The 25882-nt window shown below is 44.7% G+C and overlaps 1 protein-coding gene across 2 annotated transcripts in view; it reads left to right on the forward strand.

Annotated features, from left to right (window-relative positions):
* The window catches only part of LOC121271784 (complement C1q tumor necrosis factor-related protein 1-like), a 38407-nt gene extending 13372 nt beyond the window's left edge, over window positions 1-25035 (forward strand). Inside the window, exons 2-4 of one of the 2 annotated variants that reach the window (XM_041178057.1) lie at window positions 691-887; window positions 14800-15061; window positions 23433-25035. In XM_041178057.1, the coding sequence (XP_041033991.1) occupies window positions 14806-15061; window positions 23433-23980 (804 nt within the window). In that variant the 5' untranslated portion in view covers window positions 691-887; window positions 14800-14805 and the 3' untranslated portion in view covers window positions 23981-25035. Of the gene's footprint in view, window positions 1-359; window positions 888-14799; window positions 15062-23432 lie in introns of those variants that run through there. The other variant, XM_041178056.1, reaches the window with a different exon arrangement.
* Window positions 25036-25882: the final 847 nt, after the last annotated feature.

Consider the following 25882-nt stretch of genomic DNA (forward strand, 5'->3'; position numbering starts at 1 on the left):
ACACACACATGCACAAACGCGCACACACACACACATACACACATGCACAAACACACACACACACACACACACACATGCACAAACGCACACACACACACACACACACACACATGCACAAACGCACACACATACACACAAACACACACACAGCTGGTTTTCATCTAGTTGGGATAAAATACAGCTGGAATAAGTTTACTTTGAGCTTAAAGATTTGATCATTTTCTCTCTCCAAAAAGGCTCATAATGTGGCCCATAAACAGCGGACTCTGTTATTCCCTCCTCCCCCCCCTCAGGTCAAAGAAACTCACTTAGCCAAAAAAAATATAAAACCAATTAGACAGAACAAGCTTGCTATTTTCAGCTGAGTCTCGGGGTTTTTTTTTACTCTCTGCCTCTCTGCACAGCTAAACCAGAACAGATTCCCTTTGCTTGCAAAGACTTCCAGTCAGGAGACCCAGGAATAGAGGGGCGAGGGACAGAGGCAGAAGGGGGAGAAAGTGTGAGGGAGAGACTGAAATAAATAAAGAAAGAAAGAAAGAAAGAGAAAGAGAGAGAGAGAGAGAGAGGGAGGGAAGAAAAGGCATCCAAGTATCTCACCGCAGATAGAGATCTGCAGGCAGTTGCCAAGCTACACATAAGTAAATGCTCGCAAATTCATGAAGTATTTCTTTGTGTTTCAACTATCTTCAGACTGAATATAACAACTTGAGGAACTGAGGACAAAGAGCCAAACGAAAGAACTAAGCATTTATTCTTTTCTTATCAAAAAAAAAATAAATCTCGAGGGTGAAGATAAAGAATACGAGAGAAGTAATCCGACTTTACTTTTTAAATTGACTTTTCTCGCTGGTGTTTGAAGGGGATTCACTCCAGGGGAGCCTTGGCCGGTGAGTGTGTTCATTTATTTAATGTCTTGTCTCGTTTTGTCCGCTCTGCGGCTGATCTGCGCAGCGCGTCTTACAACACGCGGTTGGCTCAGGACCGAGTGGTTCGGCGGGCTGGCAGGTGCTGGTCGTTACTCAGCCCATCTCCCTCCCTGATCCAGGAGCAGGAGAGCTGAGGGTGTTGGGGTGGGGAGGGAGGAAACGGAGGGTGGAACTTGGCAACGGCAACCCGCAATAAACAGAGATCCTCTGTTTTAATGTTCCGCAGTATGTAAACAGCACCTAATGGTGCAAGGATAGATGAAGGGGTTTTACTGAATGTGAGTGGGGTTATTTTCCACTCACAAGCACCCAGCATTAGCCTGATAATTCCCAATCAGCATAACAGGGCATCACACTGGTAGAAAAGCATGATTTTCAAATGAGTCGACAGAAAATTTTGGGATCTTCCTGTATCGCATTCCTCATGAGTGCACGAACTAATTTATTTTCCCTGTTGCTAGGAGTGGTCCATGCTAGGTCTGCAAGTAGCGGCCGGACTAACACAAATTTCTCAGGCCTGGCCTAACGTTCCAGTGTCTCCCAGCACCATTGCCACGGTAACGGTAAGGGTCAGGAAGCATAGCGAGTGATGGGCCGATCTTCCTCTCCCTAAATCCCCTCAACCCCACCATCACAGCCAGCGTCCAGAGGGTTGGGTAAAGGTAAAGGGGAGGTAAACAGCAATCCTGGGAGTCCATGTCTTTCAAACTCGATGCCCATTTACCCAGGGCATCCTGGACTACAGGTGGGAACATTTTATGCTGTGCAAGCACAGGATTTAGGAGCAGGAGTAGATCATTCGGCCCGTTGAACCTGTTCTGCCATTCAATACAATCATGGCTGGTCTTGGGCTTCAACCCTACTTCCCCGCCCACTTCCCAAATCCCTTGATTGCCTGAGAGGCCAAAAATCTATGTATCCCAGCTTTAAATATATCCAACAATGGAGCATCCACAACCCTCTGGGATACAGAATTCCAAAGACTCGCAACCCTTTGAGTGAAGTCATTTCTCCTCATCTCAGTCCTAAACGACCAGCCTGAGGCTGTGCCCCCATGTTCTCGATCCCCCGACAACCCCTGAGGGTTTACCCTATCAGGCCCCTTCAGGATCTGATACATTTCGATGAGATTGCCTCTCATTTTTCTTAACGGCCTCCGATAATTTTCTGAGGGATTCAATGCCGCCCTGGAAAACAGCACCAGGGAAGATTTCCCATGGGAACTGTTGGAGGTTCTGGGCTGGCACTTCAGCCAACTGGTCCAGAAACCAACAGAACCTTTCAAACCTTCATGTGTGCAACTCCCCTTCTCTAACTTAGCGTGAGCGCCCATCCCTAGACCAAAGAGTCCCATCCCACAGCCAGAAACAAACCTCGAGATACCTAGGTTCAGCCAAGGTCAATTTGGGATCGAACTTAAAAGGAAAGCACCAGTCGACTGACACTAAGCTGCGGAATAGAGGGAAAATGGAGGTCCATGGCTTGACCAAACCTCAGTGAGGCCAAAGTTTTTAGACCCAGGATACATAGGAAGGACCCACTCTTTTCCAGATAGTTCGAAGGTGATATTTGTCCTTCAATATTGAAAATTTAATGGTTAGATGCGCCACCTATCATTCTCAATTCTGGTTGGACATATTTCTGGAGGTTGCATTGCATGACCCCTTGCCCCAATGTGACCTGCCCTAATGCTCCTGTCATTGGACACCTGACTCCCTCTACCTTGGCAGAGCAACGCCCTCCCACGACCAACTGGAAAGTGGCTGCCAGTAGTCTGATAACCCCCGAAGCAGTGTCCCAGACTGAGTTGGCACCTTCGGGAGAGGAGGGGAGGAGAACTGGTGGTGGTGGAGAGTGGGGGAGGTGGGGAATATAAAATGAGGTAAACGTTGCTGTTTTAAATCTTTCAGAACTCTCAGAGGTAAATCAGGAAATAATTCAGCCTCCAGTTTTGGTTTAGTTAAATTGGCAAAAGGAGTGAAACAAAAACAGAAACAGAAATACCTGGAAAAACTCAGCAGGTCTGGCAGCATCGGCGGAGAAGTGCACAGTTGACCTTTTGAGTCCTCATGACCCTTCAACAGAACAGGCTGGGACACTGCTCCGGGGGTTATCAGACCACTGGCAGCTACTTTCCAATTGGTTGTGGGAGGGTGTTGCTCTGCCAAGATGGAGGGGGTCAGGTGTCCAATGACAGTAGCATTAGGGCGGGGCATGTTGGGGCAGGGGGTCATGAAGGGTCATAAGGACTTGAAACGTCAACTGTGCTCTTCTCCGCCGATGCTGCCAGACCTGCTGAGTTTTTCCAGGTATTTCTGTTTCTGTTTTTGTTTTGGATTTCCAGCATTCGCAGTTCTTTGCTTTTATGGAAAAGGACTGATTTGTCCTTAGGCCCCTGGTTACATGTTGATGAATTTTAGCCTCTTCAGTTGCCATTTTCAACAATTTTTCACCATCAGGGTTCATTGAGATAGAAATGAGATTCCCGGTGTGGTAGAAATTAGACCAATTTTGGGGATCAATGACCTAAGCCCTGTGGATATCCTAAAGACCTCTGACCCGATTTTGGATTGGGTCATTTTTCAAGCACCTGATGTGGGCCAAAGCTGGCGCCACTTGATAATGCTCAGGAAGGATCTAACTGCCTCAACTCAAGCGTTATGCCCAGCTTTGGGCACCACACTTTGGGAAAGATGTGAAGGCATTGGTGGGAGCGCAGAAAAGATTCACGAGAACGGTTCCAGGGATGAGGAACTTCAGTTACGTGGATAGATTGGAGAAGTTGGGACTGTTTTTCTTGGAGAAGAGAAGGTCGAGAGGAGATTTGATAGAGGCATACAAAATGGTGAGGACAGAGCAGCTAAGGGAGAAACTGTTCCCATTGGTGGAAGGATTGAGAACAAGAGGGCACAAGTTTAAGATAATTGGCAAAAGAAGCATTGGAGCCATGAGGAGAAACTTTTCCACACAGCGAGTGGTTAGGATCTGGAATGCGCTGCCTGACAGTGTGGTGGAGGCAGATTCAATCGCGGAATTCAGAGGGGAATTAGATTATTATCTGAAAAGGAAGAATGTTCAGGGCTAAGGGGAGAAGGCAAGGGAGTGGCACTAGGTGCATTGCTCTTTCGGACAGCTGGCACAGATATGATGGGCTGAATGGCCTTCTCCTGTGCTGTAACCATTCTGTGATCTAATGCCTGGTTTAGGACCTCACAAGTTGTACTGCCTTGAGAGTGTCATGCTCCAGGTAACTCCCCTCAGCTTTTGCTGACTTGGATGCTGGTTAAGAATTTTCTTTTTGAGTTTGATGGTGGGGGGCGGTGGCGGTCAGGTAGAACAGGACTGTTGCTCCCGGTTCCACACAACTCCGGAGGGTCACTGCAGTCTTGCAATCCTTCCCCCTTCCTGCTTTCCTTCCAGGACTTCACCACCACTCAGCCCTCATTACTGGAGTGGGAGGGAGCCCGAAATCGGTTCCCTCGACATGGACAAGTTCGTCCACGCAGCGCTGACAAAATATTAAGACAAGGCCCGAGGACTAAATTTGGGTGGTCTTCAGCCCAAACTCTTTTGGCGTGTGCAGTGTTTGTGCCCAGAAATGGACCCGAACCAATTTATGCCACAGCCCTTCCTACACCAGGATACGTGATCCAGGATTGCAATCACCCTGGTTACAAGCTAGAATTCTACAGTTTACTTTGTCCATTGCTTCAGGATCTTTCTAGATATTTCTGCCTACTTAATTAAGGGAATTGCGGCAATGGGAACATTTTGCCTCATAATAAATAAGATCATACGGAAATAGGAGCAGGAGAAGGCCATTCAGCCCCTCAAGCCTGCTCCGCCATTCAATAAGATAAGGCTGGTCTGATTATGGCCTCAACTCCACTTTCCTGCCTGTTCCCCCTAAGCCTTGACTCCCTTGTCAATCAAAAATCTGTCTTAATTCGGCCTTGGGTATATTCAATGGCCCAGCCTCCATTACTCTCTGTGGAAGAGAGTTCCACAGACTAACAACCTTCTGAGAGAAGAAATTCCTCCTCAACTTCATCTTAAATTGGAGATCCCTTATCTTTAAACTGTTCTAGATTCCCCCACAAGGGAAAAATATCCTCTCAGCATGTACTCTGTCAACTTTCCTCAGAATCTTATATGTTCCGATTAGATCACCTCTCATTCTTCAAAACTCCAATGAGTATCGGCCCGACTTGCTCGGCTTTCATCATACGGCAACCCCTCCATCCTAGGAGTCAGCCTAGTGAAGATCAGTTACCTCAGCACCTACTAGGGTGATATTCTGGCCTGCAATGGTTCAGAGTCACACAGGATAACACATGTACGCAATAAGTCATCAAAGGAAGATAATCGACCCTGGATTTGAATGAAGCTGTTTAATTGATTTCTCCAAATAAAGGGAGATGCTTCTCTGATGTTATCGCAAGTAAGGGCTGAAGACTCTCAGATCCACATCATCCCCCCCTTCCATCATAACCAGGTGGCTGCATCACAACTGGTGTGGGGGCTGGGGGGTGGTGGGGGGTGGAGAAAATGTTAGTCAGCAGAACTTTGGGGCTTTTCTTTTGCTCGATAGACTCTTGTGTAGATGGGTCTTCATTATTCTCATCCTCTTCTTCAGAATCTTCATCATTGTCATAGTTCCACCAGGTTAAAATGCTTCAGTTCCCCCCATCATCATTTTTCCTGATGTGGACCTTCTAGGTAACTGTGAGTTTGATGCAGTTTGCGTTCTACCGCTGATCCCAGCTTGGTTGATGAAATGGCTTCTTTCACCATTCCTAACGGGGGCAATCTGAGCAAGCCCTCACATTGTTGGACTAATCAATAAAGATTGGTCACTGTGATTAGTCAACAACTCCAAAACCCAAAACAAAATGTCTACTGTTAGATGTGATTCTGCAATTGGACAGCACTTGTGGAACAGTCCTGAGTGTGTTAATAGCTATACTAACAACCAATTTAAGATAATCAGTTGAGGTCAAAACGTGGCTCATTTACACTTGCTAGAAGCAACATATTCATATGCAGGGACTCGTTCTCTGCAAACCAAAGGAATATGTTCAAGCCTTGTGACTTCTTTGAATTACCCCGGAGCTTAGGGAGTCTATAGTTCCCTGTTGTTTTCTACATGACAACACCTCAGCCAATCAGTGTTGACTTCCCAACCAATCGGCACCCTTTTCTCCTGTCGTAGTAATTATGATCATTTGAAATCTGGCATTCATGCATCTGTCCTGATGAGTGCAAGACAAAAAGCTTCAGCAACATGTCTCTCTTTTCAGTAATATCTAACTCCATCTTGTGCCTACCAGGATGGTAGAAGGTGAGCTAGAGGTAGGCCTTGAATTTTTAATTGTCTAACAATTCTTATATTACTATAAAAAAATCCCAAGGCATTTTACAGATGGATAATCAAAAAATATGGGTGCTGAGCCAAAGGAGAATATATTAGAAAGAGTGAACAAAAGTTTAACAGGGAGGTGGTTTTTAGAAGGATTTAAAGGAGGAAGGAGAAAATGGAGGGGTTTAGGGAGGCAATTTTTAGAGGATGGAGCCTAGTGATTCAATGTACAGCTGCCATTGGTCGAGTGAAAGGAAGGGGAGGAATTCACAAGATGGCAGAATCAGAGAGGAACAGAGACTAGAGGAGGCAGGAAATTTCAGAGATAGAGAGAGGGTGAGACCATGAAGGGATTTAAACACAAGGAGCAGAATGCTAAATTGGCGACATTGGACAGCCAGGGGCCGAAGTAGATCAATGAGTGCGGGGGTGAACAATACTTTGCGTGAGTTTTGAACAAGTTGAAGAAGGTGAATGGGAAGCTGGCCAGGGAACTATCTGTGTATTCAACTAATAAAGTGCTCCGGAATGTCCCAATGATATGATAAGGTGATATATAAATGCAAGTCCTTTTTGTCTTTAACAAAACTTTGGGAAAAAAATTATTTTACCAGTTTAAATCATAAGTGGCCCATTGAACAAGCTAACTTTTAGATTCAAAGAGTATTCGCTATTCCAAGGCCCAGCAGGAATTCTGTTCAATTACTAAGCATCTTCCTATTTATGAGTTCTTTGCTCCTTTGATCTCCACACATATAATGACATCAGATGGAAGTGATTTTGGGCAGACAATTAAATCGGATGAAGGGAGACAGACTTGTTTTGAGTGCATCCAGCTAATGATATGACAGGATATAGTACCTCAAAAACAAGAGAAACCCAGGCCTCAGGCTGTTCCAGCGCTCTCGGTCAACCTGACAAGAAGTAGCACAACTGTAACCTCATTCATAAATCCCACCTGCCAACGGCTGGATTCAGCGCACCATGCCAAATCAAACCTTGACTAAATTCAAAGTTAAGAAAAAAACGCACCCACTGGGAGCCAAGATTGAAAAGAGACAGCCTGGGTGTTAAACACTGAAAATAGGTTGAAGTCGGTTCTATTAGAATTCAAAAACATATGCAACAATAATTTCACTAGTCATCACATCTTTATCCCTTTCCTCAAAAAAGCTACTAATTGCTACCACTGGTATCTGGAAGAGCTAGTCCTCCATCATTCCTGACACGTGACCCACCAATATTCTTGCTCATGGAGCTCCTCCAGTGTTGGGTCATCCATCATTAATACACAGATGTTGTACTAACAACCAGATAGGTTTTTTTTACCCTTTTGCTGGATCTGGACATACCAGATGGTTATGGTCACAATATTTGCTCACATATGTGCAACTTGCGCACCATACCCAAAGCCATTGCTTTCAGCGTGATTAAGCGTAGGGTGCTCTTCTCTCTTATCTCCTCCACCTCTATCGCCCTTCAATATCTCTGCGCTCATCTAATTCTGGTCTCTTGAGCACCCCCAATTTTAATCGCTCCGCTAGTGGTGGCCATGTCTTCAGCTACCTGGGTCCTTACGCTTTTCCTCAGGGAGACCCTTTCCTCCCTGAGCCTCTTCACTTCACTATCGTGCTTTCCTCCTTTAAAATGTACCTCTTTTACCAACCTTTCAACCATCTGACCTAGTATCTTATAAACGTGAACATGTGTTGTAAACAGTTATGCTTCTTTGGAAGGGCGGGTGGAGAAATTCTTTACAAAGAAAATGGGAATGTTGTAACATACCTTTCATAGATTTCAGCGTGACATCACTACAAAGGAAGTGTGCCATGCAATCCAGCTTTAGTTTCACTTTTGCTTTCAATGGAGCACACATAGACAGCTCTGCTGCTGATGTATTATCAAGCTTACTATCAATATATCTGTTCACACATGCCTAGAATCAACCCACGACGTGTATTTACACAATCCCTTATGAGTGATTGGTGCCTTTACATCATTATAACTCACACGACAGGTGTCATATTTTGATTTAGATGCTCCTGAGACGTGCCTTGGGAGTTTTATTACATTAAAGGAACTATAAAAGTATAAGTTGTTGTTGCTTCTGTTTGCTCTATTAATGGTTCCAAGTTTTTACAAGTGATTTTTGAATCTCAGTGTACAAAATAGGGAAGGGAATATATTAGCGTGGTGAGGGTAGCTGGAAGGACTGCTCTGTCTCCTGATAGTTGCCTTTACTTATGTACCAGTCAGGCAGATGCATCTTCCATCTATACACCATTACTTCTGAAGTCTATATTCTCTACCTTGCTTTGCTTAATGCCTTTGTTAACTAATAATGTAATTAATAATGTTACTAGAATCTGATGAATTGGAGTTGATCATTCTCAAACTGGAAGGAAGTGCTTGCATTTATATAGCACCTTTCATAACCTTGAGGCATCACAAGGCAGTTTACAGCCAATGAAATACTTTTCAGAGTGCGGTCCCTATTGTGATATAGGGAATGTGGTTTGTGCACAGCAAGCTCCCACAAAGATCATGGCCAGATAATTTATGTTTGTGGGGTGAGTTGAGGGATACAGATTGACTCAGGACACTGGGGAGGACTTCCCTGATCAAAATGGGGTATCCATGCCTGTCTGAGAAAGTAGACAGAACCTCAGTTTAACATCTCTCCTGAAAGATGGAAACTCCAACAGAGCTGCACTGATGTGTTAACCTGGATTTTGTACTCAGATCTCTGCAGAGAGGTTTGAACCCACAATCCACTGACTTAGAGGCAAGCGTGTTGTACACAAAACCACAGCTGACACTGCAACATGCTGCAGCCCATTGTAAACGTCTTGAGATGAATGGTATATGAATTTCAGTGCTGGTACGATGCTAATTATATAGATCATACATCCAAATGGTTGTTCACAACAGGCAGAGTACTGACTGTACTCAACCAATCCATGCTTGCAAAACTCAGAACATAATGTCTAATCTTGGTTCCACATTTGGACAGCACTTTGAACAATCATGAGTGTGCTAAGATTTATACTAATAACCAAGATTATCATTCGGTCTCACATGTGGCTCACTTATGCTTGCTAGAAGCTACATATATTCATAAGCAGGTACCTGTCTTCTGCAAGCAAGAGGAACATGTCCAGGCATTATGACAATTTTGAATTAAACAAAAACATGGGGGAAAATAGTTCCTTTGTGCATTCTCCATGGCAATGCCTCAATCAATCAGAGTCTACTAGCCAAACAATCAGCACCCTTTTCTCAGGTAGTATAAATTGTTGCTCCCTTTGAAATTTGGCATTCTTCTATCTATCCTGATGAGTGCAAGACAAAAAGCTTTGACAGCATGTCTCTTTTTACAGCAATATCTTGAGGTAAGCGCTAATGGAGTTTGTAATCTTAAATGCAGTCGGGCCACTGTGGGATTATCAGAGATTCGAACAGTTCAAGCTATTCTATCCTTTATTGTACGTGTCCCTTTAAAAAAAATTATTATGAGAGTCAGCACTTATCATTCTAATCCTAGGTGGTCCCAGCCTAGGACTTGATGGCCAAGGAAGGCTTGTTCATAATGCAGCCAAACAGGTTGAGGAAAATATAGATTTGATTCCTAGCAGTCTCACACTTGGTATGTTTCCAATCACTGGTGGCCTCAGATATTCACATGACGCCACCACAAAGTAATAAATCCCATGTCAACATCTTTCTTGACTAGTTCTTGTGCTAATGACTAGCTCTTGTGGTAATTACTAGCTCACTAAACTGGTGCAGATGAAAGTAAAAATTGCTTATTTTGTCAGTAAGGTTGGAGATGTTGGCACTATGCATCCTGCTTGACATGAGACAATTGTGCCATAGTCTTTAGTGTTAATAATGCGTCTGGTGTCTAGAGGCCCTGGTAAATTAATAGTTTTCCTTTAGTGTTCGATGGTTCTCAAACACTTGGTTATTATACATTTTCATGTTCAGTTTTTTTTGTTTCAGCAAGTTAGGCTACATCTCTTCATGGTGTTTTGACCCTTCTACTATACATCACATGGAGGTCTTGTGGTGCACAGGGTAGTATCCTGACCTCCGCACTAGAAGCTCTGGGTTCTAGTCCCAGTCCAGGACTTGATGGCTAAGGAAGGTGTGTTCATAATGCAGCCAAACAGGTTGAGTATTAACCTGCCAATTCTTCCAACACACGCCAATGACAGGCAGTAAGAGAGATTCCTGGTCAGCCATGTGACAGAAAGGATGTTGGATCCATAGCTCCAGACTACAACCGGCATGTCCAAATGCATGTGCCATAGCAACCTAGGTTCCCTGAGCGAACTATAACCCATCACACTCCTCTCAAAGCCTAAATTACAAAGATTATTTGCTTCTCATTCTTTATGTTGTAGACCCACTAGAACTAGGTTAAAATTGTCTTCTGCAGGTTGCTTAGAGTGCTGGATCTTCCCTGGTTGTCTTGGACAGCACTACTGTTTGCCACAAGAACGTTCCAATATCCAGGGGTGACTGCAAAAGCAGTTACGCTGCTTGTCTCCCCTTTTCTTCCAACTCTACCTCATTCCTGTAGGGGTACATTTTGATGAGTTGACCTTCCTGACTTGGAGTTCAGGGTGACAGTAAAAAACATCGGCCATTTCAGGTCCAAATTCCAGCATCCGACTTGTAAATCCCCAACTGTCTCTCCGTTAATTCTGACAAGGTGGGAAAACCAAGGTAATCCAACCACTGACTTCCAATCTCAATTCTCAATCAACACTTCCTAATGGGAATTGCTGACAGAGAGAGAAAGAAAGTTCTAGAATCACTACAGCACAGGAGAAGGCCATTCGGCCCATTGAGTCCATGTCAACTCTCTGTCAAGCAATCCAATCAGTACCATTCCCCCACTCTATCCCTGTAGCCCTGGAAGTTTATTTCCCTCAATTGCCTCCTTCTGAAATCATTCAGCGCCTCTGCTTCCACTACCCTCATGGACAGCGAGTTACAGATCATTACCATTTGCTGTATAAAAAGGTTCTTTCTCACATTTACCCAGCATTTCTTGCTCAAAGTCTTAAATCTGTGTCCCCATAGTCCTTGTACCATCAGCCAATGGGCTGATTTGTCAACATTATCTAAACCTCTATCAAACCTCCCTTCAATCTTATTTTCACTTAGAAGAATTATCTCAGCTTCTCCAACTTAACCTTTAGCTAAATTCCTTCATCCCTGGAACCATTCTGGTAAATCTCCTCTGTACCCTCTCAAGGACCCTTCCTAAATTGTGGTGCTTTTGAAGTGCAGTTGCTGTTGTAACATGGGAAACGAGCAGCCCAATCAGTGCAAACTTTGTAGGAAAAGTCCCAAAAAAACAACAGTGCAATAATGGCCCAATCATTTGCTTGAGTGGTACTGGTTGAGCGACGAATGTGGACCAGGTGCCTGGGCAGAACTCTATCGCTTTTTTGAAATAGTACACCTTAAAGAGAGCAGACAGGACCTCAGCTTTGTGTCTCAACTAAAGGACAGTGCAGCACTCCCTCAGTACGGCACAAGGAATATCAGCCTAGTCTCTGGAGTGTAAATTGAACCCACAAAACTTCTAACCCAACAGGCAAGCACATTACCCACTGAGCCAAGGCTGACATGTAGGTTAATTACTAACATTTGCCCCATGATTACAGCCCAATAACTCTTTCTCTCTTTAATTCTTTGCTATTGTTTCTATCTTGATGATGTCCTGGACCTAAAGCTTAGGTTTCCTTAGGTTTCCCAGTATGGGGGAGATGGTGTCGTAGTGCTAATGTCACTGGACTAGTAATCTAGTGGCACAGGTTACTGATCTGGGGCCACAAGTTCAAATCCCACTATGGTAATTGGAGGAATTTAAATTTGATTAATAAGTCTAGAATATAAAGCTACCATTTAAACATGTTATGGACAAAGAAAATAGACAAGTTGCAAAAAAAAATGTTTTGGATTGGGGGAGAGTGGATTTTAGTAAAATAAGGCGGGAACTGGCCAGTGTAGACTGGGAACAGCTACTTGTGGGGAAATCTACAGAAGAACAGTGGGGGGGGGCATTCAAAAAAAAGAAATGGGGAGGGTACAGGCTCAACATGTTCCCTCTAGGGTGATAGGAAGGAGTAACAAGCCCAGAGAACCATGGATGACCAGAGATATTCAGGTTACGATGAGAAGGAAAAGAAAGGTTTTTAGCAGGTACAAGGGAAGCAAATCAGCAGGGGCATTAGTGGAGTACAGACAGTGCAGGGTGGAGCTTAAGAAAACAATCAGGAGAGCAAAGAGGGGATATGAGAAAGATCTGGCTGATAAAAATAGGGAAAATCCCAAGATATTCTATAAGAATATCAATGGGAAGAGGATAACCAGGGAAAGAGGAGGGCCCACTAGGGACCAAGGGGGCAATCTATGGGTGGAGCCAGAGAACATCGGTAGAGTGTTAAACGAGTACTTCACATCTGTCTTCACCCAAGACAACGAGGATGAAGGTATGGAACTCGGGGAGAGAGACTGCGAGGTTCTTGAGCAAATTGATATTGGGAGTGACAAGGTATTGGAGGTGTTGGCAGGCTTAAAAATGGACAAATCTCCAGGTCCGGACAATTTGTGTCCCAGACTGCTGAGGGAGGCAAGGGAGGAGATCGCAGGGGCTCTGACCCAGATTATTAATTCCTCTCTGGCCACAGGGGAGGTGCCAGAGGATTGGAGAACAGCTAATGTGGTTCCGCTATTTAAGAAGGGTTGTAGAGATAAGCCAGGGAACTACAGGCCAGTGAGTCTCACATCAGTGGTAGGGAAACTATTGGAGAAAATTCTGAAGGAGAGAATCTATCTCCACTTGGAAAGGCAAGGTTTGATCAGGGATAGTCAGCATGGCTTTGTCAGAGGGAGGACATGCCTAATAAATTTGATTAAATTTTTTGAAGAGGTGACCAGGTGTGTAGATGAGGTTGGTGTAGTTGATGTAGTTTATATGGATTTCAGCAAAGCCTTTGACAAGGTCCCACATGGGAGACTTATAAAGAAGGCAAATGCACATGGGATACAGGGTAATTTGATGAGGTGGATTCAAAATTGGCTTAGTTGTAGGAGACAGGGAGTGATGACAGAAGGATGCTTTAGTGACTGGAAGCCAGTGTCCAGTGGTGTACCACAGGGATCTGTGCTGGGTCCCCTATTACTTGTCATTTATATAAATGACATAAATGATTATGTGGTGGGGTAGGATTAGTAACTTTGCGGATGACACAAAGATTGGCCGGGTGGTTAACAGTGAGGTTGAGTGTCTTGGGCTACAGGAAGATATAGACGGGATGGTCAAATGGGCAGATAAACAACAGTTGGAATTTAACCTTGATAAGTGTGAGGTGAGACACCTTAGAAGGAGTAATTTGACAAGGAAATATTCAATGAACGGCATGACAGTAGGAAGTTTTGAGGAACGAAGGAACCTTGGCGTGTGTGTCCATAGTTCTCTGAAGGCGGAGGGGCACGTTAGTGGGGTGGTGAGAAAAGCATCAGGGCCACTTGCCTTTATCAATCGAGGCATAGATTACAAAAGTAGGGAGGTCATGTTGGAGTTGTATAGAACCTTGGTGAGGCTACAGCTGGAGTACTGTGTGCAGTTCTGGTTACCACATTATAGGAAGGATGTGATTGCGCTGGAGGGGGTGCAGAGGAGATTCACCAGGATGTTGCCTGGGATGAAACATTTAAGTTATGAAGAGAGGTTGGATAGACCTGGGTTGTTTTCGTTGGAGCAGAGAAGATTGAGGGGCGACCTGATGGAGGTGTACAAGATTATGAGGGGCATGGACAGGATGGATAGGGAGCAGCTGTTCTCCTTAGTTGAAGGGTCAGCCACGAGGGGACACAAGTTCAAGGAGAGGGGCAGGAGGTCAAGGGGGGATGGAAAGGAAAACTTTTTTTACCCAGAAGGTGGTGACGGTCTGGAATGCGCTGCCTGGGAGGGTGGTGGAGACGGGTTGCCTCACATCCTTTAAAAAGTACCTGGATGAGCACTTGGCACGTCATAACATTCAAGGCCATAAATGGGATTAGGTAGGTAGGTCAGGTGTTTCTCACATGTTGGTGCAGACTCGATGGGCTGAAGGGCCTCCTCAGCACTGTGAGATTCTGTGATTAGTAATGGTAACCATGACATCTATCATTGATTGTTGTTAAAAAAAAACTCATCTGGCTCGCTAATGCCCTTTAGGGAAGGAAATCTACCATCTTCACCTGGTCTGGCCTACCTGTGACTCCAGACCCCACAACAATGTGGTCGACTCTTAACTGCCCTCAATTCAAGGGCGATTAGGGATGGGTAACAAAGGCTGGCCTCGCCATTAATGCCCACATTCCATGAAAAGGGAGAGGGGTTTTGTTTAAATGCCCTGAACTGAGTTTGAAGCTGGGTGTGAAAGGATTGTTTTGCCAATCAGCACTGCTACTGTTTTTACGATGAGCCGCATTTCTCTTTGCCTTTTGCAGTTAGTAATGGTGACTAGAAGACTCCTGGGGCATGTCCTTCTCTCCATTTGTTTGACACTCACAACTGGAGCCCCTTCCAGCGAGCTGACTGAGGAGGATACATCGACTCAGGGCAAATGCACCCGGTGCTGCGATCCGCATGAATACCCCACGCATCCAACTGTAGCACCCAACCCGGCATCAGGTCCACAGCAAGACGGTTACTACCCACCATATCCCATGGCACACATCCATCCGCATATCAACATCACCATTCTCAAAGGTAACAGAGAACTTTGGCTTGTGGCCGTGCGCATTGGTGTCAATTTTCAGATCTCTCCTGTTTTACGCAGTGCAAAAAAATTGCTTTTAATTTCTGGCGTATGCTTGAAGATGCGCTCTGTAGCACATGACATGTGACGCTGTGGGTAGCATCCCTGCCTCTGAGACTGAAGCTCCAGGTTCAAGTCCCACAACAGGACTTGACGGCCAAGGAAGGTATGTTCATAATGTGGCCAAACGGAGAGACGCTGGCATAGCGGTAACATCATCGAGCTAATAATCTAGAGGCCAGGCTAATTCTCTGGGAACGTGGGTTCAAATCCCACCACAGCCGCTGGTGGGATGCAATTATTCAATTAAGTGATCTGAAATATAAAACTGGTCTCAGTGATGGTGATCATGAAACTATGATTGTTGTTTCAAAACCCATCTGGTTCGCTATTTGCCCTCCCCCTTTAGGGAAGGAAATCTGCCATCCTCACCTGGTCTGGCCTACATGTGACTCCAGGCACACAGCAATGTGGTTGACCCTTAACTGACCTCTGCAATGCCACTCAGTTCAAGGGCAATTAGGGACGGGCAACACATGTTGGCCTTGCCAGCGACACCCACATTGCAGGAAAGAATAAAGGGGAAAAAAGCCCTTCCAATATATGCCAATGGCAGGCAGTAAGAGCGGGAGAGATTCCTGGTCAGCCATGTGATGGAAAGTGTCATGTTATTATAATGACGCAAGGCACCAATCGGCCATAAGGGATTTGTGGGTTCACTTATTGAGACTAGGCACGTGAGAACAGTTGTACACAGGTATAAAGCTTGAAGACACCAGAGCTGTGTGTGTGGGCTTTCTGTTCAAAGCAAAAGTGAAGCGAAGTCTGGATCACATGACACAATTTCCCTTCTAGTGATGTCAGGCTGACTTCTCTTAAAGGCATATTACAACAGAAAGAAATACCATCGCTATCCATAGCTCAGTTCTACAACATGCATGTAAAAATGCATGTTGCCATAGCAACTTAGATTCCCTGAGTGAACTGTAACACAGCACAAGCAAGATATTACACACGGCTCTTTCAAAGAGCAATTCAATTAGTCACATCCCCCCTGCTCTTTCCCCATATTTCTGCAATGCTTTCTCTTCATTCCTCAGTCTGAGATAATACACACTGTCAGTTAAATAGCAACTTTTGACAATGCTTTGCATTGGCAATTTTCCAATATAATTTGAATTGAATTTACACTTGCATCATTAGTGGGGAACAGAAGCTTAAACTAAGTGATGAAAGAAATGAAACTGTGTCAGCCATGGATCCGTTATAGCACTGACATATCATAATGGAGTATGCAACTTACCCACGGTGTTGATGGGACCCCTAAAATTCATCATTAACTGATTCCATTTAATGTTATTTCTTTGGTTATGCGCACTCTCACCTTTGAGTCAGAAGGTTGTGGGTTCAAGTCTCGCTCCAGAGACTTTTGTACAAAACCCAGACTGATACTCCAGCACAGTGCTTGAAGTACTGCACTGTTGGAGATGTTGTCTTTCAGCTGTGACATTCAACTGAGGCCCTCTCAGGTGGATGCAAAAGGACCCCATGGCACTATTTGAAAAAGAGCAGGGGAATTCTCCCTGCCCAATATTTATCCCTCCCCCAATATCACTAAAGCAAATGATCTGGTTCTGATCACATTATGGGCAGATTAGCTGCTGCGTTTCATACAGCGACTTTACTTCAAAAAGTATTTCATTTATCGTAAAGTGCTTCGGGGAATTCTGAGGACATGAAAGATGTTAAATAGCCTTTCCTTTCATTAAATTAACTAATCCAACAAACTTTCAGCCCTGCAGATCCATCCAGCCCCTGAACTCTGGGAACCCTACCATGAAAGTCCCGGAAACACAGTCTTAATATCACTTCACTAATTCTCTGCTGGATTTTAAGAGCCTGTAGGTTTAGAAAGGGCTGCTCTTAGCACTGGTGGATAAATCCTAAATCAGACCAATTAAAATTTGTTCTTTTCTGCAGCATAAGATCCAGACGGATTAATGTAAATGTGCAAATTGAGGGTGCAGATTTCCCTCTTGCTGTTTAAGTGTAGATAGGAAAGCGTAGGAAAGTGAGATACGGAAGGTTTTCATCCTTGTAACAGAGCCCATCAATTTTCCATCCTTTATTTTAAATAAAGATATCTAGGCAAGACTCTCAAGATGAAAGTAACCTTCAAAGCATCTTCCTTTGTTGGGGTACATGACCCTCCCTGTTGCAAGTTTCTTCTCTCAACTCTCTTCAGTGATCCATTTTGACCCAAGGTCTTTATGTTGCCCCTAAGATTCCATGTTGCACATTGACGTTCCACAAAATTAAAGCTCAGACAACTTCACATCAGGGAACACTAGGATCAATTTCAACCTGCCCCCTCTAGGAGCATAGAAGTCACTCAATCTTAATTTCCAATTTCAAAATTGCAGCCGCTGCTATATTGTTCCAAAATGATTCAGGGACTATATTGTCATGTGCATATATACACATATATCCAGAATGCCACATCACTTTTTAAAAAATTTTTCATGGGATGTGGGCATCACTGGCTAGACCAGCAATTATTGCCCAGCCCTAATTGTCCTTGCTCATTGCTGTGGGTCTGGAGTAGGCCAGACCAGGTAAGGACAGTAGATTTCCTCTCCTAAAAGGCATTAGTGAGCCAGATGGGTATTTACAACAATTGACAACGGTCCCGTTGTCATCGTCAGACCTTTAATTCCAGATTTTTATGGAATTCAAATTTCACCACCTGCCGTGGTGGGATTCAAATCCAAGTCCCCAGAGCATTAACACTCCCTTTATCCTTTAGGTCATGACATCACTGTCAATCTCTCCTTCGTCCCCACCTATCGCTGGCTTTCTATCCAGCTTCACCTGCTCCAACCCCCACGTGCTAATGACTGGATAATATGTTTATTTTTTGGTGATGTTGTTCTTAGGGCAAACTGCTGACCAGGACGCCTGGGAGAACGCCTCTGTTCCTTTGCTGAATAGTGCTGTGTGGTCTTTTACCTCCACCTCAGAGAGCAAAGGCAGAGCCTTGGTTTAACGTCTCATCTGAAAGACAGATAATTATTTTTATGAGAATGTTGACAGGGTCGGATGGAAGATATTAAATTGCCAATGCTGGGTGATAAATTACTGTCGTTTGTAGGACTATAATTCACTGCGTGCATGGAGCTTTTTACAGGATAAGAGCTTCGGAAGGTCAACAGGTTTTACTGGGATGTACAGCATAACTCGGTTAAGTACTGACCTGTTGTAAATTATAAACTGACAGTGATGATCTCCATGTACTGTCACAGGCATCTGTGATAGAATTAGTCAGATGCTGCTCTGCGGTGCAGCTTGTAACTCCAGATTATTTATGTAACAAAGATTCAGAAAGAGGTTTGGTGAAGGAGGGATATCCTCGCATCGGGGGCAGTTCAGAGAAGGTTCACTCGGCTGATCCCTGGGGTTGAAGGAGTAGCCTTTATGGGGAGACGTTGAGCAGGTTGGGCCTTTACGCATTGGAGTTTAGAAGAATGAGGGGTGATCTTATTGAAACATGTCAGATTCTGAGGGGGGGTGGGTGGTAACAGGGTAGATGCTGAGAAGATGTTTTCCCCAATTTCGGAACTAGGGGGTCTCCCATTTAAGATAGAGATGAGGAGGAATTTCTTCTTTCAGGGAGCCGTTAGTGTTTGGAATTCTCTCCCCCAGCAAGTAGCAGAGGCTGAGTGATTGAGTATATTCAAGGCTGTGTTAGGCAAACTTTTGATTGACAAGAGACTCAAGAGTTACAGGGGACGGGCAGGAAAGGTTTTCTTTTCTTTATTCTTTCACAGAATTGGGGCATCGCAGCCAAGGCCAGCATTGGTTGCCCATCCCTAATTGCCCTTGAACTGAGTGACTTGCTCGGCATTTGAAGAGGGGCAGTTAGGAGTCAACCACTGTTGCTCTGGGTCTGGAGTCACATGTAGGCCAGACCAGGTAAGGATGGCAGATTTCCTCCCCTAAAGGGGCATTAGTGGAGCAGGTGGGCTCTTATAACATTCGATGATAGTTGTCATGGTCACCTTTACTGAGACCAGCTCTCAATTTCAGATTTATGAATTGAATTTAAAGTCCTCCAGCTGCCTAAATGGTGTGGTTTAGCCCCATGCCTTCTGAGTATTAGCCTAGGCCTCTGCATTACGACTCCAGTGATATTCGCACTCCACCATCATCCCCCCCATAAAGTGGAGGTTAGGCCATGATTTGATGGAATGGCGGGACAGGCTCAAGGGGCCGAATGGCCTACTCCTGCTCCTATTCCTTACGTTCTTACTAACACATGTCTGAAGAAGCTGATGTAAACAGCAGCGATTATATGGCAGCTGATTTCAGGGACCCACACTCCCACTTGGGGCATGGTGTTGGCACTGAGGGCCCCAAGGCATCAGGCCAGGGTTCTGCATGATGCACCCACTGGAAAGACCACTCCTCGCTGGAAAGGTGATCCTGCTGTGCCTGAACTATCTTAAATAATGGGGACTTTTTCCTTTACAGATGTTTAAATAAACCATTAAACTTTCGTTGTCAACTACGGCTTAGTGGGTAGTACTCTTGTCTCTGAGTCTGAAGACTGTGGGCTCAAATCCCACTCCAGGGACTTGCATGCATAACCAGTGCCAGGGGTAGCACTCCAGTGCCAGGACTGAGGGTGAGCTGCACTGTTGGAGGTGCTGTCTTTTGAGTGAGCCATAAAACTAAGGCCCTATCTGCCCTCACAGGAAAGATCCCATGCTACAATTTGAAGGAGAGCAGAGAATTACAAACATTGGGACAGGTGGAGGCCATTCAGCCCCTTGAGCCTATCCCACCATTCAATTAGATTATGGCTGATCTCTTTCTTAACTCCATCTACCCACTTTGGTTCCATAACCCTTAGGAACCTTACCAAACAAAATCTCTCAGTCTCAGCGATGACTTTTATTTTAAATTTCCACCCCCCCCCCCCGCCACCTTCCCCCCCAGCAACCTCCATAGCTTTTTCGCGGAGAGAGCTTCAGATTTCCACCATACTTTGTGCCAATATGCTTGGTTGACTTTTAACAGCCCTGTGAAATGGCCTACCAAGCAACTCAGTTGTCAAAAAGGCAGCTCACCACCACCTTGAAGGGCAATGAGGGATGGGCAATAAATGCTGGCCATGCCAACGATGTCCACCTCCCATAAATGAACTTTTAAAAAGTGATGCCTGGCATCACCCCTGAATGTCTAGCTCAAATTTTAAGGTCATGCTCCTTGGCTCTGACCAAGGGGAAATAGTCTCTATTATTGCAGAGTGTTGGATTACATTCAGTAGGTCTTATTGAAGTCTTTATAGTCTTAAGTGGGTTAACTGTATGTATTTATTAACTACAAGGACTATGTTCATAGATACAATAAAGGGTTCAAGCTAGGATTAGTCTCCATACTTGCTTGTACACACAGCTCTGTCCAACACTAGGCTAATTCCTAGGTGTAGGTCATGTGTTCTCTTACATCACTGTGTGGGTGGTACTGTACTCAGCTCCATGTTAACCCTATATGTGCCAGACCCTTATACTACATCTATCTATCCTATCAAGTCCTGTAATTGTCTTAAATATCTCAACTAGATCAATCCTTAATCTTCCACACTCAAAGGAATACAAGCCTAGTCTGTGCTTTCTGTCCTCGGAATTTAACCCTTTAAGCCCTTTCTGCTGGATCTGCACGGCACCCCCTCCAAGGTCAATATATCTTTCTAGAGGAGAGCTGAATGCAGTACTCCAGATGTCCTGACCGGAAATTTATATATAACATTTTTGTTTATTTTTTTCTTTTATGAGATGTGAACTTTGCTGGTAAGGTCAACATTTGTTGCCCATCCCTAATTGCCCTTGAACTGAGTGGTTTGCTAGGCCATTCCAGAGGTCTGTTAAGAGTCAACCACATTGCTGTGGGTCTGGAGTCACATGTAGGCCAGACCAGGTAAGGACAGCAGATTTCCTTCCCTAAAGGACATTAGTGAATCAGATGGGTTTTTACAGCAATCGGCAATGGTTTCACAGTCACCATTATTGAGACTAGCTTCATATTCCAGATTTACCTCGACTCCTTTATATTCAGCACCTTTTGAGATAAGGACAAGAATACCAAGAGCCTTTTAAAATAATTTCTTGCTCCAGTCCATTGAATCCTCGAATCATAAAATGGTTACAGCAAAGAAGAGGGCCATTCAGCCCATCAAATCCTTGCTGGGTCTCCGCAAGAGCAATTCAGCTATTCCCATTTCCCAGTGCTTTCCCTGTATCCATTGCAAATCTTTTGATGGGATTTTCCAACCCCATCGGGCAGTGTCATGGCCAGGATGGGAAAATTTGTAGAGCTGCTAAAAGTGAAAGCCCACCACTGGCAGGCTCGGAATGTTCTTCAGGTGTTTATCCAATTCCCCTTTAAAAGCCACAGTTGAACCTGCCTGCACCACGCTCAGAAGCATTCTCATGTCACCTTTGCTTCTTTTGCCAGCCACCTTAAATCTGTGTTCTCTGGTCCTTGACCCTCTGCCAAAGAGAACAGTTCATCTCTGTCAACTCTGCCCGGATACCTCGTGATTTTGAACATCGCTATCAAATCTCCTCTCAGCACTCTCTTCTCTCAGGGGAACAAACCCCCCACAACGTTGCCAATCGAGCAGCATAACTGAAGTCTCTGATCCCTGGAACACTTGCTTGTGAATCTCTTCTGCATGTTCCCTGTAAAGCCTTCACATCCTTCCTAAAGAACGATGCCCAGCAATGCCCAGAGTGGGGCACCGCACTATAGTTGGGACCAAACCGGTGTTTTACAACAGTTCGTCATAACTTTCAGCTCTGAAGAAGAGTCATTTTGGACTTGAAACGTTAACTCTGTTTCTCTCTCCACAGACCTGCTGAAATAGTTCCAGTGCTTTCTGTTTTTAGTTCTGCTTTCCGGCATCCACTGTAAATTACTTCAATTCATCATAATTTCTTGGCTTCTGTACTCCATGTGCTGAATTTTAGGTGCCCTCGTCGGGTGTGTAAAATAGGGTGAGCACCCATCCTGCCACCTTCCTGCCCACCATCAGCTCTCCCCCATAACACAGGGGGCAGGCAGGTCTCGAAGTCGGCAGACCACTCGCCATATTTAAATGAATAATCAACAGTTAACTAGACTTGTTATTAAGTCAATTGACGCTGATAATACGCCATAAAACGGGGAGGAGTGGGAAGGCTGGTTTTTAAAAAAAAAATCAAACGTCTAAAGGGTGGGAAGTAAGATCATTCTGCAGGGGGCTGCCCTTTGCCAATCGTGGAGTTCTCTCGCCTTGCGTCAATACCCCGCCCTTCCTTCCTACCCACTCCCTCCCTTAAAAACCCACTCCCGCCCTTCTCCCTAACCTACCCAAACCCTCCCGGCCCAAGAGCCCGGACTTACCTGCTCCGGGGATCCATGGGCTCTGGCCTTCCTCCTCTCCTGTAGCGCTGGCAGCTGTCACTGATGCCTTCCCACTGGGACTGATCCGGGACCAATTGGCCCGCAGCTCCAGGGGGCAGAACTTCCTTCCTAATGAGGGACAGAAGTCCCACCCAGCCCTCGTTAGTTTGCCCCACAGTGCTTTAGTGCGGGGCGGGTCAGTGTGGAGCATGTTGGCCCCACTCTGACATGGTTTCCGGCAAGGGGTGAGCCATCTGCCCCCACCCTCTGCCATATTATTGAGTCCTATGCCTCTGTTTACAAAGCTCAAGATCCCTTATGCCTTTTAACCACTTTATCAACCATCCCTGCCCCCTTCAAACACAGGCTACCAGATATCTCAGTTCCTGCACCCCCTTTAGTATTGTACCCTTTAGTTTATAGTGCCTCCCTTCATTCTTCCTACTAAAATGTATCATCCTTCCACACGCTTCATCTATGTCTTTTCTTTATGATTGGCCCATGTTTTGTTATGTTTTTGCTGCTCAACCTTTCCACAATTCCCATATACAATGACTCAAATGGTTTGAGTTTTTGCTTGTCTCCCTTTCCAAGGGAATAATTGAATCTATTGTGATTGCCTCTGCTAACAGTAGATGAACCAGAACGTGGTTCACAAAGATCAGCCATGATGTTATTAACTGGCGGTGCAGACTCGAAGAACGTAGTGGTCTACTCCAGGTCCTATTTCTTGGGTTCACTGGCTCTGAGGTTGCACACACAGTTTTTGTGTATTTACTATTAGTTTTCAACCCACCCCACCATGGTCCCCACCTCCAATGTGCTTGGAATAGGCAGTAATAAACCGGATCTTTGACTATCTTCTATTTCTTTCAGGGGACAAAGGTGAAAGGGGCGAACGAGGGCCTCATGGAAAACTTGGCAAGGAAGGCCCAATAGGATTACAAGGCCCAACGGGATCTAAAGGAGACCGGGGGCAAGCTGGCATCCCCGGGGACTCCTACAAGCAGCACTATTCAGCCTTCTCGGTGGGCCGCAAGAAAGGACTGCACAGCAGTGACTACTACCAAACCTTGGTCTTTGACACGACCTTTGTGAACCTCTACGGTCACTTCAACATGTTCAAGGGCAAGTTCTACTGCTACATCCCAGGAATTTACTACTTCAACCTCAACATCCACACGTGGAACTTTAAGGAGACCTATCTTCACATCATGAAGAATGACCAAGACATGGTCATTTGCTACGCACAACCCAGCGATCGCAGCATTATGCAAAGCCAAAGCATTATGCTGGAGCTGCAAGAGAACGATGAAGTTTGGGTCCGACTTTACAAACGCGAGCGGGAGAACGCCGTCTATAGTGATGATGTTGACACTTATGTCACATTCAATGGCTATTTGATAAAACCCAACATGGACTGAGCCACCTCTTAATTTCTTTTACTCTTTCTCTCTCTCTCTCGCTCTCCCTCTCTGTGGGGAAACATTGTCCGTCAGGGGAAGACCATTAAGTTATAAATGGAACCATTTCCTCAGCTTCCTGAAAAAAAGTCTTCATTTACTTACCTGGAATCTCCCATGTTGTGTTTTTTTAAAAAGAAAAGCCACATTGGTATCAAAAAATATATATACTTCTTTAAAGCAAAGATAAAAAGACCAAAAATAAAGTGTAAATTTAGGTCCTGCAGCTCTCTTCTATATAACAGATAAAGCACAAAAGTCCATTGTGTTAACACTTAATGTCTCCCATGGCAACACGGACTTGGAACCAAGATCAAGAGTAGTTTTCAATGAAACAGGGTTAATTGAAGGACCAGGGTGTGCAGGCATAATCCAGTCCCCCTTTTAAAATCACAGTTCTACTATTTTTCCATTAAATAAAGAAGACCCTGCATTTATATAGCACCTCTCACGACCTCAGGAAGTGCCAAAATGCTTTACAGCCAGTGAAAAAAATTTTGCGGACATTATTACAATGTAGGAACCATGGTGGTCGATTTGCATAGCAAGCTCCCACAAACAACATGATAATGGCCAGATAATATCCTTTTAGGTGTTGGTTGAGGGATAAACATCAGCCTAAGCACAGGGCAGAACTCTTCCAAATACTGCTTTGGGATCTTTCACATTCACCCTAGAGGGTAAGGTCTTTTCTGAATAAAAAGCACCTTAGATGATACAGCACTCCTTCAGTACTGCCCAAATTCGGATGAGTGTATTCAAATTGGATGGTGCTAAAGGGATAATGTCATATGTTGCACGTCGTGTTATATATCAACTTGTTTATAAGCACTTCTGTGCTCTTGACACCTAGCACTACCATGATGTGTTGGTTTTGTGTGCTTTATATATCGCAGAACAATGCAGAGGTGACACTAGTTTCTTGGGATGGGATGTGGGCATCACTGGCAAGGTCAGCATTTGTTGCCCATCCCTAATTGCCCTTGAACTGAGTGGCTTGCTAAGGCCATTTCAGAGGACGTTAATAGTCAACCACATTGCTGTGGGTTTGGAGTCACATGTAGGTCAGAATGGGCATTGATGAGCTGGATGGGTTTTTACAACAATTGATGATGGTTGTCATGGTTACTATTACTGAGACTATCTTTATATTCCAGGCACATTCATTGAATTTAAATTCCACCAGCTGCCATGGTGGGATTTGAACCCATGCTCCCTTGGGCTTCTGGATCCCTAGTCCAGCGACACCACTACATCACCGTCTCCCCTGTATGTAACAGATTTATTTACAGGAACTTTAAAATATCTCTGCAATTACAAAATGTCTGCACTCAAGCTTACAGCTCAGCTTCCAGAAACTTCAGTGGTGTTGACTTATTTTGCTCTGAGTCTGCATCCAGGCTTAACCAATCAAGCACAGTGAGCGTAGATCGGTTACCAGACTCACATAATCAAACGCAGAACAATTGAACAATTTAACACTAGTGGGATTGGGAGTTTAGCATTTTAAATGGCTCTTTAATATAGGGCTATTGCTAGCGTGTCAGTTGATCATTTTTATTTTACCCTGTGAGATCCATGGCAGCCAAATTCCTCCTGCAGAGATTGTACTGGCTAAGGTGATGTTAAATTATTGCTGAGGGTCAGCAATGGACAATTCCAGTGGGCACCAGTCCTACCAGTCTGTCCTCCTGCCAGGATTCCACCCAAGAGGAACATCCAGGACATCTGTCCAGCAGACGCATTTCAAGCTTTCTGAACTTCACCCGCACCTAGTGATTTACAGGGATCCGCCAAACTATAAACATCCCTCAGCAACGGCGATTAATCCCTCGAACTGACTTTGAGGTTTACAACAGTTAG

Source organism: Carcharodon carcharias, chromosome 31, assembly GCF_017639515.1.
Source record: "Carcharodon carcharias isolate sCarCar2 chromosome 31, sCarCar2.pri, whole genome shotgun sequence".
NCBI lineage: Eukaryota > Metazoa > Chordata > Chondrichthyes > Lamniformes > Lamnidae > Carcharodon > Carcharodon carcharias.